This window comes from Haliotis cracherodii, unplaced genomic scaffold, assembly GCF_022045235.1.
Source record: "Haliotis cracherodii isolate W230 unplaced genomic scaffold, xgHalCrac1.p SCAF_4, whole genome shotgun sequence".
NCBI lineage: Eukaryota > Metazoa > Mollusca > Gastropoda > Lepetellida > Haliotidae > Haliotis > Haliotis cracherodii.
The window spans coordinates 67840111-67858783 of NW_027266297.1; the positions used below are offsets into that span (position 1 = coordinate 67840111).

Here is an 18673-nt window from a genome sequence, read left to right on the forward strand (position 1 = left end):
TGCCTGTCAGTTGGCAGTTGAAAAACGCTCATTCCCATCACTTCTGTTCATCAGATTGGGTTCAAACTTTACTGACACACGCCACATACATCGAAGTAAACTTAATCTATATCAAAACACAAATAAATCATTCAAAAAGTTGTACATTAATGCAAAACAAGATTTGTTTTTCTCCGACACGAACAGAACAAACCGCCATCTTTCTGATGACCTGACAAACGGGTCACGGGATAAAATTTCTGAAATCTTTAAATCAGCGTAGATTTAAGTTCAACAACTTGCTATATATCGTGACGAATTCATCTTAGAATGCATTTCAATTATTATTTAGGTATATGCTTATGTGATTTTTAATAAAAACGCCAGAAAACATACGCGATCATTTACCATTATAATGAAAATGGCGGCCGAGATTTCCGAGTTTGTGCTTGTTGACTGAAATGTATCTGAAAGTTATTTGTACTCCATTGTCAATTAGCAGTGTTGAATGATAGAATCTGAAAGAAGGATGATTGAATTTCATATTTTAATTGAATTGTTTCTCGTAGGATGCACCAGTTCTTAAATATACGATAAGAAATCCAAGTGTATCAAGATAGCACGCTTCAGTCACTTCAGCTAAAAGTGAAATATCTATTTTATCATTGAATACAATTTTATAATATTTTGCTGTCAATCAGCCTAATATATGCACTATACAAAACAGTTGTTGTCATGAAGATTGTCTGTAAGTCTGAAGAGAAAAATGACTGACAAGTTAAGGTAGGAAGCACATATATTCTGACAGAAGGCAAAGCTTCGCTGTCGGCGGGCGCCTAGTGCGTGTTGTCTTCTCCGACGTCCGCGCGTTGTATTTATAAGCGGCGAGCAGGGTAGTGGCTTCATACTGCAACTGCTCTTGATCGCTGACAGTTTGTCGACGGACCTCTGAAACTCTCACAATGTCTGACGCCGAAGTCGCCGCTGCTCCCGCTCCTGCCGCCCCGGCAAAGAAGGTGCCTAAGAAGAAGGCACCAGCAAAGCAAAAGAAGGCAGCAAGTCACCCTAAATACTGTGACATGATAAAGAAAGCCATATCCTCTCTGAAAGAACGTGGTGGTTCTTCTCGTCAGGCAATCCTCAAGTACATCGTGGCCAACTACAAAGTTGAAAGCAAAGCCGCTCAACTTCACCTCAAGTTTGCTCTCCGCGCTGGTGTAAAGAATGGTAAACTAAAGCAGTCCAAGGGAACCGGTGCCTCTGGATCCTTCAGACTGGGAGACAAGGCCGAGAAGGCAAAACCCAAGGCCAAGAAAGCTGCCAAGCCGAAAGCGGCCGGAGCTAAGCCCAAAGCCAAGAAAGTGAAGAAGCCAAAGGCTGCTGTTGCCAAGAAATCTCCAAAGAAGGCAAAGAAGGCAAAGGCAAAGAAACCAGCTGCTGCAGCCAAGCCAAAGACAGCTAAGGCAAAGTCAGCCAAGCCAAAGACAGCCAAGAAGGCAAAGCCATCCAAGAAGACAAAGCCCGCAAAGAAGTGAAGTGCGAGATGCTAGACTTTATGAGATTAATTCATAGACATTAGAGTGAACTCATCCGTATGTTTCATCGCTACATCATGGGCTAAAATGCCTTTCATCGTAGAAATCATCGACTGAGAGACACTAATCCAGTCCAGTCAACGCCGTGGTCCCAACATCATATGACGCGTTCCCTTCATCGTAGATTCATGCATCGTTCATTCACCATGCTATCACCATCTACATCATCATTCCTGTCCGTCGTGCAAGAGTACCTTCCCTCGGACTGAACAAGTGCCCCGCCCTAGGGGAGTGAAATGTGACAATCGTGCTCTCGGAACTCTTGTCTTCATAGGCAGCCATTATGAGACTGATACAAGTGCTAATGACTGAAAGTATCACGTTCTCGTACCATTATTTATCGTTGCATATTATTCATCTGTAAATACTCATTGAACACCCTTGTCGTTGTAAATAGAATCTCAAAAATTAAAATATTGAAATGTGATTTCTTGTCTGTGATTAAATCATAATATTATTTATTTAAATGGGGTCGGCCATGTTTTTAGAAAAGCAAGTTTGTTCCAGGTTTTTCCCTGGCTATCATGGCTTACCCCATTTTATGACATCCATTGGATTCCCTTGGTGTGTGCAGTCCACTGCACGGGGTCAGGAACTAATTACTTAATGGGTGTCTTGTCAAAGCATTGAATCCGAGAAAAGTGGGAATTGTTATAGTCTAGAGACAACTAATTTGTAAAAATAAAATTCTCGGATTTTAATGTTTTCACAAGGACACCCAATCATCCAAGAGATCAAAGGTGATTCTCAAATAATTCACCTAATGAAGGCGATTCTGACATTGTTATTCCAAACGAGTAAAATATGTCGGGATATTATAATGCATTACACTCGTACGTACATTATGATGCGAGTTTCACAACGCCAACTAACACGTAACAGTTATTTTCAATAGTGAGCAATGTTGTTGGTAGCCGCACTCCGCATTAGTGCTACATATACATCTGTATGCAGATCACGATGCTTGAAAAATACAATTTTGTTGGCACCATTACTTTTTTTCCATTCTAAATAACATTGTCTTAATACATTTCTCGCGGTTCATGCATATTACATGATACGGATTTTGACTATTACCCTAGCCACGAATTCCACAAAACAAGCAACAAAACAAATAATAAATTAATAAAAAGTTAGAAAATGGCGATCCCATGTCAATTTGCGAAATTAGAATTACCTGGCTAAAACAGGTATGTCCTGTAATAAGTAGCCTTATAAAAACCACAAAACAAATAAATACAAAAAAAATAGGAAAAGGCGACACTGAGCTTCACAACCATTGATACGAATATAGCTGAGGTCAATAGCTACACTAATGTCAACGTCAATTTGAGAGATTAGATTACTAGTACATGTATACTTACACTCCCACTGTGGATCATACAATAAATGTGTTAAATTAATTATCATAACAGTTACTTTTATGTAACTAGTTTGTTTGTTGTTTAACGCCGAACTCTGCAATATTCCAGCTCTAGGACGGCGGTCTGTTAATAATCGGGTCAGAGCCTGTTCGGGACCAGAGAATCGACATCACAAGCATCGATCCACGCAATTGGGATACGATGACATGCATGAACCAAGTCAGCGAGTCTGACCACCCGATCCCGTTAGTCGCCTCTTACAACATGCGTGTAACTAGTGCGCTATATATGAATATATGTACATGCAGGCAATCGCACGCATCAGATTTGCTGCAATGGATGGTCTGCATTTTATATTTGGAATGAGCTACAAATAGATATACGATCTTCTAGGTAGAGTTACTTCCCTTAGACCAGTCGCCGTGAAACATGAGCATGACGATTAACTGTGGACTAACATCTAGTCTCTGAAATGAATATATAACAAATGAATATATAAAACATACAGTTGTTAAATTATCTTAATAATATAATAAAAGGGAGCCCAGAGACTCTTAATTTTCAGAAACTGAAACTGCAGTGATCTGGACTTGCCCACTGTTATAGACTTGCCTAGATATATTTGTCTCAGGGACTTTATGGCGGACTAGATTAAGTGATGTCGATAACGGTGTAAATTCCAAGCTTAAGCGCATTTACCTTACATCCAAACTTGGATACACTTATGATAATAGTGCATAATGCACTCTGCGCGTTGATAGTTTCATGATATTCTATAGACTTATCTAATTAACGCTAGGCATGAAAGATTTTTCCAGCTACACCTTAACACGTCGGCTATTATAACCAGTTTTGTGAAAAGTACTATCCAGCCATTCCAACGTCTCTGTATAGCTTGTAGATTATAACAATTTCCCTTTGAACATGATACATCGCCAGACACATATCCAAAATCTTGCTTGTCAAACAGTTGAGCGGCCATGTCCATCACAGACAAGGCACAACCGCTGAACCCAGAGGAGTGTAGATATATTACGCTGAGAACAGAATATTTCTATAAACATTATGTTTATATACATAACTTTACTAATCCCCCACCCACACAAACTAAGAGGTTTTCACTATTCCAACACATTCTATTCAAAAGCAAAAATAAATCTTTTGGATTTTCACATCACATATAGGTTTTGAGTAGTTACCTAAAATTTTATAAACCCCTTTAATTTGTACCCTGAGTGCCTCAAGTGGAGTCATTTAGGGGGGCATGATTTTGTGAATATTCTTAATTTCTAATGTAGTTTTCTCTCATATAGTTATAAAATATAACTAAAGTGTTACCTTTTAATTATTTTTAAAAATACCTAAAAAGACATAAAAACCTATCCCAAATTGTCACTTATTTATCCGAACCTAGATTGATTGGACAGTGATGATGATGTGAGGTGAAATTGGGTTTAACGTCGCGTCCAAGATTATTGCACTTACATAGCGACGTGCATGCACGTGTGTGTGTGTGTGGCTTCTTGTACTAGCCCGGACTGATGCCGATTTATAGTGCTAGCTCACTGAGATAGCATGCCGCAGTTTTAACATGAATACCCCACTCAGACACAGTATGCCGACTCCGAGCCGACAAGTCCTTGTTTTAGCCCCTTGATAGCGCCAGACAGGGTACCATCTTTTGGTATGACGCGGCCGGGGATCGAACCCCGGACCTTCCGCTCTCCGGGCGGACGCTCTACCACTAGACCACGGAGGCGGTCTGTTCCTGATGGGAAGGTATATTGATATACACATGTATTATTCCTGGAAGAATATGCGGGTATATTTGTAAAGATACACAGGCAATCGGACGTATTTCCAGTTGAGCGAGAATAGCGTTTCCTGAAAGACTTGATTAGTTTTGAATTACTATGATGTAGACATACATGTCTCAATTTTATGTATGTCACAAAATGACGAATTCTACCAAAGTGAGAAGTAGATCTTCCAGCACTTGTGTACATCTGTAAAATAATCAGTTAACACCAGTTTAGGAATAATGTCTACATTACCAGTGATGCAAACTGTGTCGCCTTTTAGGGCCATTTGTTTTGTTTTTGTCTTGAAATTTCAAGATATTAAGTTGAAATTTCAAGATACTAACTTGTAATATAAAGATAATAAGTTGAAATTTCAAGTTAGTATCTTGAATCTTCAACTTATGATACTGAGATTTCATGATCATTATCTTTTTTAATTAAATGTTTAACTTATAAAACTTGACATTTCAACTTAGTATCTTGACATTTCAACTTAGTATCTTGTAATTTCAAGATAACATCTTGAAATTTTAAGATACTAACTAAATAAAAATAAAAAAACGACAAAACATATGTCCCTAAAAGGCTTCCGTAATAACATGTCCTGCAAACCATGTTGAGAAGATTATCTATCAATTAGACAAAACATCAAATCGTTAAAAATTAATTAAATTCGAGTTTCGTCTATTCCTGATCCTAGATGTACAGCTCATTCCTGATTCTAGATGAACAGCTCATTCCTGATTCTAGATGTACAGCCTATTCATAATCCTAGATGTACAGCTGATTCCTGATCCTAGATGTACAGCTCATTCCTGATTCTAGATGTACAGCTGATTCCTGATTCTATATGTACAGCTCATTCCTGATTCTAAATGTACAGCTGATTCCTGATTCCAGATGTACAGCTCATTCATAATCCTAGATGTACAGCTCATTCCTGATTCTAGATATACAGCTGATTCCTGATTCTAGATGTACAGCTCATTCCTGATTCTAGATGTACAGCTCATTCCTGAACCTAGATGTAGAGCTCATTCCTGATTCTAGATGTACAGCTGATTCCTGATTCTAGATGAACAGCTGATTCCTGATTCTAGATGTACAGCTCATTCCCGATCCTAGATGTACAGCTCATTCCTGATTCTAGATGTACAGCTCATTCCTGATTCTAGATGTACAGCTGATTCCTGATCCTAGATGTACAGCTGATTCCTGATTCTAGATGTAAAGCTCATTCCTGATTGTAGATGAACAGCTCATTCCTGATTCTAGATGTACAGCCTATTCATAATCCTAGATGTAGAGCTCATTCCTGACCCTAGATGTACAGCTCATTCCTGACCCTAGATGTACAGCTGATTCCTGATTCTAGATGTACAGCTGATTCCTGATTCTAAATGTACAGCTCATTCCTGATTATAGATGTACAGCTGATTCCTGATCCTAGATGTACAGCTCATTCCTGGTCCTACATGGTGAGCTGATTCCTGATTCTAGATGTACAGCCTATTCATAATCCTAGATATACAGCCTATTCATAATCCTAGATGTACAGCTGATTCCTAATCCTAGATGTACAGCTGATTCCTGATTCTAGATGTACAGCTGATTCCTAATCCTAGATGTACAGCTCATTCCTGATCCTAGATGTACAGCTCATTCCTGATTCTAGCTGTACAGCTCATTCCCGATTCTAGATGAACAGCTGATTCCTGATCCTAGATGTACAGCTGATTCCTGATTCTAGATGTACAGCCTATTCATAATCCTAGATATACAGCCTATTCATAATCCTAGATGTACAGCTGATTCCTAATCCTAGATGTACAGCTGATTCCTGATTCTAGATGTACAGCTGATTCCTGATTCTAGATGTACAGCTCATTCCTGATTCTAGATGTACAGCCTATTCATAATCCTATATGTACAGCTGATTCCTGATTCTAGATGTACAGCTCATTCCTGACCCTAGATGTACAGCTGATTCCTGATTCTAGATGTACAGCTCATTCCTGATTCTAGATGTACAGCTGATTCCTGATTCTAGATGTACAGCTGATTCCTGATTCTAGATGTGCAGCTCATTCCTGATTTTAGATGTAGAGCTCATTCCTAATCCTAGATGTACAGCTCATCCATACTCCTAGAGGTACAGCTCATTCATAATCCTAGATGTACAGCTCATTCCTGATCCTAGATGTACAGCTGATTCCTAATTCTAGATGTACAGGTCATTCCTAATCCTAGATGTACAGCTGATTCCTAATTCTAGATGTACAGGTCATTCCTAATCCTAGATGTACAGCTGATTCCTGGTCCTACATGGTGAGCTCATTCCTGATTGTAGATGATCAGCTCATTCCTGATTCTAGATGTACAGCTCATTCCTAATCCTAGATGTACAGCTGATTCCTAATTCTAGATGTACAGGTCATTCCTAATCCTAGATGTACAGCTGATTCCTGGCCCTACATGGTGAGCTCATTCCTGATTGTAGATGAACAGCTCATTCCTGATTCTAGATGTACAGCTCATTCCTAATCCTAGATGTACAGCTCATTCCTGATCCTAGATGTACAGCTCATTCCTGGTCCTACATGGTGAGCTCATTCCTGATTCTAGGTGCACAGCCTATTCGTAATCTAGCTTATTTATTATCCTATTTGCACAGCTTATTTATTATCCTATTTGCACAGCTTACTTATTATTCTAGATGCACAGCTTATTTATTAGTCTAGATTTACAGCTTATTTATTAGCCTGGATGTACAGCTTATTTATTAGTCTAGATGCATAGCTTATTGATTAGTCTAGATGTACAGCTTATTTATTAGCCTGGATGTACAGCTTATTTATTAGTCTAGATGTATAGCTTATTTATTAGCCTGGATGTACAGCTTATTTATTAGTCTAGATGTACAGCTTATTATTAGTCTAGAGGCATAGCTTATTTATTATCCTAAATGTACAGCTTATATTTTATCCTAGATGCACAGCTATTTATTATTCTAGAGATGTACAGCCTATTTATTAGCCTGGATGTACAGCCTATTTATTAGCCTGGATGTACAGCCTATTTTTAGCCTGGATGCACAGCTTATTTATGAGCCTGGATGTAGAGCCTATTTATTAGCCTGGATGTACAGCTTATTTATTAATCTGGATGTAGAGCCTATTTATTAGCCTGGATGTACAGCTTATTTATTGGTCTGGATGTACAGTCTATTTTATAGCCTGGATGCACAGCTTATTTATTAGCCTGGATGTACAAGCTATTTTTTAGCCTGGATGTACAGCTCATTTATTAGTCTAGATGCACAGCTTATTTATTAGCCTGGATGTAGAGCTTATTTATTATCCTAGATGCACAGCTTATTAGCCTGGATGTACAGCTTATTTATTAGTCTAGATTTATAGCTTATTTATCAGCCTGGATGTACAGCTTATTTATTAGTCTAGATTTACAACTTATTTATTAGCCTGGATGTACAGCTTATTTATTAGTCTAGATTTACAGCTTATTTATTAGCCTGGATGTACAGCTTATTTACTAGTCTAGATGCATAGCTGATTTATTATCCTAAATGCACAGCTATTTATTATTCTAAATGCACAGCCCATTTATTAGCCTGGATGTACAGCTTATTTATTAGCCTGGATGTACAGCTTATTTATTAGTCTAGATTTACATCTTATTTATTAGCCTGGATGTACAGCTTATTTATTAGTCTAGATGCACAGCTTAATTTTTGAGCCTGGATGTACAGCTTGTTTATTAGTCTAGATGTACAGCTTATTTATTAGTCTGGATGTACAGCTTATATACTATTCTAGATGTACAGTCTTTCTTTTAGCCTGGATATACAGCCCATTTAAAAGCCTGGATGTACAGCCTATTTATTAGCCTGGATGTAAAGCCCATTTTTTAGCCTGGATGTACAGCTTATTTATTAGCCTGGATGTACAGCTTATTTATTAGTCTGGATGTACAGCCTATTTATTAGCCTGGATGTACAGCCTATTTTATAGCCTGGATGTACAGCTTATTAATTAGTCTGGATGTACAGCTTATTTATTAGCCTGGATGTACAGCTTATTTTTTAGCCTGGATGTACAGCCTATTTATTAGCCTGGATGTAAAGCCTATTTATTAGCCTGGATGTACAGCTTATTTATTAGTCTGGATGTACAGCTTATTTATCATTCTAGATGTACAGCCTATTTTATAGCCTGGATGTACAGCCTATTTATTAGCCTGGATGTACAGCTTATTTATTAGCCTGGATGTACAGCTTATTTTTTAGCCTGGATGTACAGCCTATTTATTAGCCTGGATGTACAGCCTATTTATTAGCCTGGGTGTACAGCTTATTTATTAGCCTGGATGTACAGCCTATTTATTAGCCTGGATGTACAGCCTATTTATTAGTCTGGATGTACAGCTTATTTATTATTCTAGATGTACAGCCTATTTTATAGCCTGGATGTACAGCCTATTTATTAGCCTGGATGTACAGCTTATTTATTAGCCTGGATGTACAGCTTATTTTTTAGCCTGGATGTACAGCCTATTTATTAGCCTGGATGTAAAGCCTATTTATTAGCCTGGATGTACAGCCTATTTATTAGTCTGGATGTACAGCTTATTTATCATTCTAGATGTACAGCCTATTTTATAGCCTGGATGTACAGCCTATTTATTAACCTGGATGTACAGCTGATTTATTAGCCTGGATGTACAGCTTATTTTTTAGCCTGGATGTACAGCCTATTTATTAGCCTGGATGTACAGCCTATTTATTAGCCTGGATGTACAGCCTATTTATTAGCCTGGGTGTACAGCTTATTTATTAGCCTGGATGTACAGCCTATTTATTAGCCTGGATGTACAGCCTATTTATTAGCCTGGATGTACAGCCTATTTATTAGCCTGGATGTACAGCCTATTTATTAGCCTGGATGTACAGCCTATTTATTAGCCTGGATGTACAGCCTATTTATTAGCCTGGATGTACAGCCCATTTTTTAGCCTGGATGTACAGCTTATTTATTAGCCTGGATGTACAGCTTATCTATTAGTCTGGATGTACAGCTTATTTATTATTCTAGATGTACAGCCTATTTTATAGCCTGGATGTACAGCCTATTTATTAGCCTGGATGTACAGCTTATTTATTAGCCTGGATGTACAGCTTATTTTTTAGCCTGGATGTACAGCCTATTTATTAGCCTGGATGTAAAGCCTATTTATTAGCCTGGATGTACAGCTTATTTATTAGTCTGGATGTACAGCTTATTTATCATTCTAGATGTACAGCCTATTTTATAGCCTGGATGTACAGCCTATTTATTAGCCTGGATGTACAGCTTATTTATTAGCCTGGATGTACAGCTTATTTTTTAGTCTGGATTTACAGCCTATTTATTAGCCTGGATGTACAGCCTATTTATTAGCCTGGGTGTACAGCTTATTTATTAGCCTGGATGTACAGCCTATTTTGTAGCCTGGATGTACAGCTTATTTATTAGCCTGGATGTACAGACTATTTTTTTAGCCTGGATGTATAGCCTATTTATTAGTCAGGATGTACAGACTATTGTTTAGCCTGGATGTACAGCCTATTTATTAGCCTGGATGTACAGCCTATTTATTAGTCTGGATGTACAGCCTATTTATTAGTCTAGATGTACAGCCTATTTATTAGTCAGGATGTACAGCCTATTCATTTGTCAGGATGTACAGCTTATTTATTAGCCTGGCCTTTTTCGTTCCGCGGGTCCACAGATTGTTGTTTGTTTCAATATGGCCTGCCTGACAACGGTGGCGACTGCTAGACCGCGTATGACGCGCAGCAGCCCACTGTAGCCTTGTCCTGCATCGGAATGTCATGACAGCCTGTAGCCAGCTGAGTCCCAGCTGACCAGTTCCTGCTCGGTCCAGTGAACATCACAGCCAGAGCATTCCAAGTACGTCGTGTTCCCATACAGACCCGCGTATTAGGGATCGACCATATTATGATGTTCTGGGGTGGAGGTGGGTGGGCAGAGATGTTGAATTGAGACCAGATATAATTTCATGAATACCATCAGTCATACTATAATTTTCTGAAAGACACATTGCAAAAATGTCAGCTTTGTTACCTGACAATTCTTTTTCAATTATTATCCTCTTAGTGTTTATATAAAAGGATGTTTTCGAATGTTTACATTTGAAGCAGATTTCTGGACAGACGGAAAAGTAGTCTGTCACCCAGATTATATCAAAAAAGGAACTCAAGTTTAGAAGAATTGGCAAGTTTAGATTGCCTCTAAATTAAGCATTTTCTGGGCTCCATTTGGATTTCATTTTGCTTATTGTAGATAAATGTAGTTAGATAAGATACTTTTATTTCTGTGACCAAATTTTAATCTAACCGTGTAGAAGACTTAGAGAATAACCTACTGAATATAAGTCCATCTTGAAAATTAATTATGCAAATCCTGCGACTTCCGGAAATCCGGAAATTTACTTGACACTCGACCGTATCCGTAAGTCCGTGTCGCGAATAGGCCTGATTAGATTATATATGTTAGCATACGTGTGTTCTGAACGTAGGAAAATTAGTGATAATTAATTAATGGCAGCGTCTCTATTATGTAAGGAACACCTACATCTAAGGCGCCCCACAGTTGCGTCTCTTGGCCACGCCAGAAACCTATGATTGTGGATTCGAATCTCGGTTCGCCCCGATTATGTTTCTGGGTTTGTCAGCACCATACCCGTGCTCGTGGGTTTCACCAAAGTGTTAAAGACCTGCATCACTTTGTGCCTTCCACAGACATTAAGCTGACACGCCGTGATATAGCTGGAATACTGTTAAAAGCAGCGTTAAACATAACGCACTCACTCACTCACTCACTCACTATATGCCTGCTATATGTATAGACAGTATGGTCCGTGCTATAGACCGTCTCACAGTCCCTGAACCATATTTTTTCCCCTTCAGCTGTAATGTTAGAGCCCTACATGAAGCAAGTCTAGATTTTCCAAGGCTTCTAAATATCCCATCTCACTGGGGCTCCGTTTCAATGGAGTTTTATGTTTCTATCAAAATGGTTTAATGCTAGACAGTAAGCGTTTGCCATGGTCCTTGATGTAAATACTGGAATAAAATCACGCAATTTTCATGTCATCCTCATTGAAAGCCCATATAAACACGTAAACACAGTTTTTTCAGTATAGTATATACTCATCGTACATAAAGAAAGAGACAACGTTTGACGATAATGTTTATTTGGAAGCATATCTTCACGTGGCATAACAATATTATGTAAATATTGAACACTAAACAAAGGGACAACGTAATTGAATTCACGTATAAACTTTATTTTACATAAATATACTCTCAGTTTGTAAAGTGTATTTTTCCTTGTGGCATGCTGTGATAAAATCTAAACATGGGCTTTACTGGGCGAATAAATGAAAGAAGGGTACATTTCAACCCAAACAGTATACGCAGATTAAAGTTGACGTACTTCTATATCAGCCTGGGTGGTTTGACGAACGTATGCTGCACGAAATAATCATTTGAATTGTCTTTCTGTAAGAATATTAATAACAATGGTAATAAAAAATATTTTTGACAGATTACATTATCTGCGAGATTTGCATGAATGTGCGGCCTATATATAGCGTGCCGGCTATAGTTCTGTCAAATGTATTGCCCACATCTCACAAATTAAATTAGTAAGACTGCAAATGAACGTGGTCACGTCATCTGACGTCCCACGAGGCGAGTGTGTATCTCTACTGTTGCTAAAAACGTATTCAGCATGCATGAAGTAGAGTTTGCCTGGACCTGCTTGATCACCTATGAGAAGAAACGAGACTACATGATCCTGCATTGCACAACTATATTAGAACACATTGCAAGTATTGTGCAGCCGTTTGTGACAATAGGCTACTATTCACATTTTGTATCCAACTGATTATTTTGTAACTATCGTTATGAATTACTTTGAGGGATTCATGATATCAGTCTTTTAAACATCACATTGTTTTATCTGACATGGCTGGGATTGAACAGATGACGTCATCAAATCGTAACGACCTGAGAGTATACCTTCACAGCATGATCACTGAAACAGGGTTGCCTCAAATTTAAGTGTTATTGACAAATATCTGTTAAAATAAAGTATAGTTTTATGTTTTCTTTTGGCATAACAGTAAGGTTTTATTTTGACATTTTGCCACGTCCCAATGCTGGATGGGTCGTAGAGAAGGGAACTTGGGTCGAGCTAGGTGAAACGTTTCATTTGGTGAACAAAATACAATATAATGTTCAAAACATGGAATCATCCCCAGAACTAAAACAATAATAATTTGAAGTTTACATTTACAAGAACTTAAAACTACACATAGACGCAATAAATACGAAAAAATTGTATCAACAAATATATGGAACGAGCATTTGTAACACTGGGCGAGTGGAAATTTTCCACATGCTTTATGCACAAAATTCCATGGGTTTTGAGTTAATTTGTTCATACACACGTGACAACATAGCCTGGTGCATGTTTAATACATTTACAAGAGATGTAAGTAATGATAATATTTTAAAAATCCTCTTTTGCGCACTATAAATGTTGGATTCTGTTGTCAACTCCCAATTATATGTCCCGGTGAACGACGCGTAATATTTTAACGGATACACCAGTTTCTGAGTTCTAAAGTATAATGAATTAGTACATATTTTAACCCTGGGTGATATTAAATGTATATGTGAAAGAAATTCTGTTGATTTGTACGTAAATTAAGGAGAAATAGTGTATTTAGTGGAGTGATTTGCGTCCGATATGAAGAAAAATGGCGGCCGAAATTGACAACTTGTGTTTGTTGCTTCGAAAGTTTACATCGATCATGAGATAATTTTTCGATAAATTCAGTATATGATCGTTTTCTTCAAGAGATAAATGATTGAAAAATGGACCAACATCAGATTTTTAGTGCCGAGGCGATGGAGTTTTCTACAAAAGGCATCAAGTTTGGTAGAGCTAGCCATTCGCATATACAGACATCGCTCATTAAAATGAGTTTTCTCAGAAAATAAACAGTGAATATTGTTCAAATTTCACAGTATGATAGCATTTTCATATGACTTTCTATAAATATTGATGCCTATGTGCGTCAGTGTTGGGGTAATAATCTGCAAGCGCTCAAAGAGAATGGAGGAAGCACACTCTTGTGTATAAGCAGTCATAACACTAGCGAAGCCATTGCGAGTTGTTGGTTGTCTTCTCCGACGTCCGCGCGAAGCCAATATATATGGGTCAGCGCTCCGCTGTCAGCATACTCGCTTTCTCGCCGGTAACACGAAGTAGCAGAACTCGCTGTCAAGCAAAACTCTGAAAATGGCCGACGCCGCACAAACAAAATCACCTGCTAAGGCACCAGCAAAGAAGAGGGCATCCAAGCCCAAGAAGCCTTCAAGTCACCCCAAATACTGTGACATGATCGCAAAGGCCATCGCCTATCTGAAAGAACGTGGTGGTTCTTCTCGTCAGGCTATCCTCAAGTACATCTTGGCCAACTTCAAAGTTGATGCTAACTCCGCCAGAAATCACTTGAAGATGGCTCTCCGCGCTGGTGTAAAGAATGGTACCCTGAAGCAGTCCAAGGGAGTCGGTGCCTCCGGATCCTTCAGACTCGGAGACAAGGCCGAGAAGGCAAAGAAGCCAAAGGCCAAGAAGGCCACCAAGCCCAAAGCCGCCGGAGCTAAGAAGGTGAAGAAGCCAAAGGCAGCTGGCGCCAAGAAGTCTCCCGCTAAGGCAAAGAAGCCAAAGGCCAAGAAGTCACCCGCGAAGAAGGCACCTAAACCCAAGGCAGCCAGGAAGTCTCCCGCTAAGAAGGCAGCTAAACCCAAGAAGGCGAAGGCCCCCAAGAAGAAGGCCGCAGCGAAGAAGTAAATACTGATGTTGTGAAACAAACTTGTGTAATTATGTACAAACTTTCACACATAGTGCTATCATCATCATCATCATCATCATCATCATCATCATCACCGCCTCATCAAGTGTCGTACATTAACTCATCCTACCATTGTGTTCACATTCGCTCTGCATCAGGGCATAACTGGACAGGCAGCAGATTGACTTCAGTGTGATGAGAGGATGTTGACATCCCTCATACGGGTCATCGACAGACAGTATCAAAAGTGCTCAGACTTTTTCATTTGTGCAATTTTGTTTATTATTTATTGTTATGCAAAATGCGCACATCATTGCTCATATCATTGATATCGCGATTCATTGTGTATATATTCCATTTCATGATATAAAAGAACAAAGTGAAGCTTGCATTTTTTGTTTTTATTCTCGTATATTATAGAGTGCAGATTTCCGTACTGAAATGGCGACGGTATATGGATGTGGTTAGTGAGTACGTGTAGTTTCGTTGTCGACTAAACAATAAATGCATGTCATTTATCTTCGCCATTTTAGCGTGACGTACTCAATTATTCGGTGTAATTTGATAATAGAATTGCACCAGGGATTATGTGGTTACGTTTAAAACAGTTTGTATTTGTATGTTGATGCTAGGTGGGCACCTAAAGGAGATGTTCATACAGACGCACGCACGCACACAAACACAAAACACATCTGGGCCCACTTGCACAAAGCGATCTTAGCACTAAGACTATTGTAAGCCTATGTTAAAGTATGCGAGTTATGATCATCTTAGCGCTAAGATCGCTTTGTGCAAGTGGGTGCAGGTAAATATAATCTTTATACTACTGTGGTCCATAGATAATACAATAATATGCTTAGGAAATTTTTAGTTCACTGCGTCTTGTGTATCCCCCTACACATGAGGTGCACATATCGCAGCCTCACCGTGTAATATCTGGTCATTCATGGGCCGGGTCGTCGAAATTGTACGTCTACGTCTGTGTGAAAACAGCGTTACTCCTTTAGTATCACAACACGGCGAAGTGGACTACATACTACCCAGGCGATTGATACTCGACAGGCCATCTTTTTTTTATGTTTTTCCATCTCCGACCTCAATCAGCAAGTGGGCGGGCAAGCGAGATAAAAAAAACCCGGGTTTTTTCGTTTAGGAGGTTAAAATTCTTGTATCACACTTTATATAAATTAATTCATGACTTAGATCGTGTGGCTTTACTCCCGATAAACATAGCTGAAGAATTTCTGTGAGTGCGATGGTAGTGTTTTTTGTGTGTTTCATGACATCGGGGCATAATTTTACACGATTGAGATTCGAAAACTTTGTGTTATTCACATCGGAATGAAGTATATTCAGGGCGGATAGGAAATGGGGAAAACCCAGAAAAAATACGGACATCCTAAAAAATGTTATTTTGGCAGTTAAACGTGATATTTATCTCCGGTGTCATTCATGTCGCATTTCCCATCGGAAAATGATGTTTTACGGTAGTATTTGAGGTTCCGAATATCAAGAAATGTCGCCAATATTCTCTTCTAGATTAAATGAAATTAAAAGATACATTCATCTTTCGTAGAACTCTTGAAGGCCATGTTTGTTGAAAGGCATTGTTTCACTATGGATTCAATTTGTAATGTATTGTTTCCCTATTCGGGTAAAGTATCATATATCTTTATGGCCAAGACGGTGAAAACTATTTTTGACGTACGCCATACATTTTTTACTTTCTTTCTGATTTATTATAATAGAATATAGTTTTTAAGGTTCGGGCTTATGTTAATTTTCCCAAGGTTTTATCAGTTTTAGAGGGCATAACAGCGGATACCTTTCAAATTCTCCCAATATAATAACATTTGTGTTCGTCTTTCTTAAAGATGCTGCTTTTAAAACGATTACTTTTGAGTGGGTTGGATTTAACGCCGCTTTTAACAGTATTCCACTGCTATCACGGTGTGTCAGCTTGATGCGGGAGGAAAACCCGAAGTGATGCAGATCTCAGACGTTTAGTACTTTGGCGATAGTCACGAGCACTGGTATGGTGCTGATAACCTAGTATCCTTGCGACCTCTGATTATAGTAACATACAATTAACGCACACGAAGTAGAACTCTTGGATTTTGATAAGGTGTGCCTTGTGCAAGGACTACTTTCACCATTTACATGAGGATTAAAAATACGAAAGACTTAGCTGATGTATTTATAACAAGCTAATCCGGATTATCTACAGAACTGCACAGCTCGTTAGCATCAGCGTATGTAAACTTTCGGTTTTTAATTATAAAAAAAAATCTTTGTCCTAATTTATGAATTAAATAAATGTGACACACAAACCCTTAATTCCACAATCAAAGGTCGATTCAAAACTAATTTCATCTTTAATTATTTAACATTACAATTTACTTAATTGAGAACTCATATTCAGTTCAACATTTCTGTTCTGCGTTTGTTCATATTAACACTATTACTATTTCAAAACGGAGGAGGGGGCACGGGTGGCCCAGTCGTCTTAGCCGCCGCGAATCGCCGTGGGCACGCCAGAAACCTATGATTGTGGGTTCGAATCCCGGTTCGCCCCGATTATGTTTCGAGGTTTGTCAGCACCATACCCGTTCTCGTGGGTTTAACGGAAGTGGTAAAAGTCCGAGACCTGAATCACTTTGGGCTTTCCTCCCACATTAAGCTGACACGCTGTGATATAACTGGAATACTGTTAAAAACGCGTTAAACCCAACTCCCTCCCTCAAAACGGACGTCTTCCTTACAGCTAAAGGTTGTTGACTGTTCATGTCAAATGTCCAATCACTGGGCAGCAGATATGAGACGATATTAGTTGACGAATGCCGCGTCCGATATTTTGATTAGCATAACAATACCCGTGTATTATCAAGACTGGTGTCAACTTCCCGGTTGACTTGAGAACATTTTAACTGTGGTGTTTTTTGGTAGTAAAATGCGTCAGTCGCCCCGTGAACATCCCTGTTAGATTTCGTCTTCAGTATACATGACTAACGAGATCGGGTGGTCAGACGCTGACTTGCTTGATGTATGTCATCGTATTCTAATGTAAATAAATGTTCATGATGTCAAGCACTGAATTGTCTGACCGCATGTCCACACACTGATATTTACAGACCGCCGTAGCTGGGATAGTGCTGAGCGCGGCGTTAAAACAACAAATCTTCCAATTCAAACTTCCTGTCTTTATTTTTTGCGACATGACGTCGTCTTTATGTTTGTTTGTTGTTTAGCGCCACACTCAGCAATTTTGCACCAGCTATATGACGGCGGTCTGTAAATAATCGAGTCTGGACCAGACAATCCAGTGATTGACATCATGAGCATTTATCCACGCAGTTGGGATACGATGACAAGTATGGACGGATACAATCGAAAAAAAATCTTTATTTCTGTATAAATTACCACCAAAGACAATAAATAGATCTTAATTGTACCCCCCCCCCCCCCCCCCCTCTTTTAAAAAAAGCTGTATCCGCCCATGTCAAGTATCAACCAAGTCAGCGAACCTGACCACCCGATCCCATTAGTCGCCTTTTACGGCAAACATGGGTTGCTGGAGATCTGTTCCTTCCCGAATCTTAACGGGTCACGACGTCTTTATAGCAGTCTGCAGTTTCCTCTGTTGATAAGATGAGGATGAGTGGAATATAGTATTATGCATGTATTATTTTAAACCTGTGAAGAATGTTTGCTTTAAAAACGAATGGTATAGTATTTTCCGAAGGTGTATATTATTCGTATGTTTTATTTAAAATTGAATAACTAGATCGTTACCAGCCTTCTTGGCAGTACAATAATACAACATAGGGAATAGTTCCTCAATGTGGGATACAAAACGTGATTCCTTAGAGTTTCAGATATATCCCACTTATGTGAAAATTTTGGCATTCTCAACTAAATTCTTTTGTCAAGTGAATCCTGCTTCTGATTTATAAAACTTTTAGTGCGAGTTACAAAAACAAATTTC

The 18673-nt window shown here is 38.8% G+C and overlaps 2 protein-coding genes across 2 annotated transcripts; both read left to right on the plus strand.

Moving 5' to 3' along the window:
• The first annotated feature begins 897 nt into the window (after nucleotides 1-897).
• LOC139479784 (histone H1-delta-like) lies at nucleotides 898-2001 on the plus strand. The gene has a single exon (XM_071262654.1). The coding sequence runs from the start codon at nucleotides 942-944 to the stop codon at nucleotides 1512-1514; it is 573 nt and encodes a 190-aa protein (XP_071118755.1). The 5' UTR covers nucleotides 898-941; the 3' UTR covers nucleotides 1515-2001.
• Nucleotides 2002-14082: 12081 nt separating this feature from the next.
• On the plus strand, nucleotides 14083-15072 carry LOC139479732 (histone H1-delta-like). The gene has a single exon (XM_071262588.1). The coding sequence runs from the start codon at nucleotides 14133-14135 to the stop codon at nucleotides 14685-14687; it is 555 nt and encodes a 184-aa protein (XP_071118689.1). The 5' UTR covers nucleotides 14083-14132; the 3' UTR covers nucleotides 14688-15072.
• Nucleotides 15073-18673: the final 3601 nt, after the last annotated feature.

Coding starts and splice junctions, on each gene's coding strand:
- LOC139479784 (XM_071262654.1), top strand. CDS start 942: ATGTCTGACGCCGAAGTCGCCGCTGCTCCCGCTCCTGCCGCCCCGGCA.
- LOC139479732 (XM_071262588.1), top strand. CDS start 14,133: ATGGCCGACGCCGCACAAACAAAATCACCTGCTAAGGCACCAGCAAAG.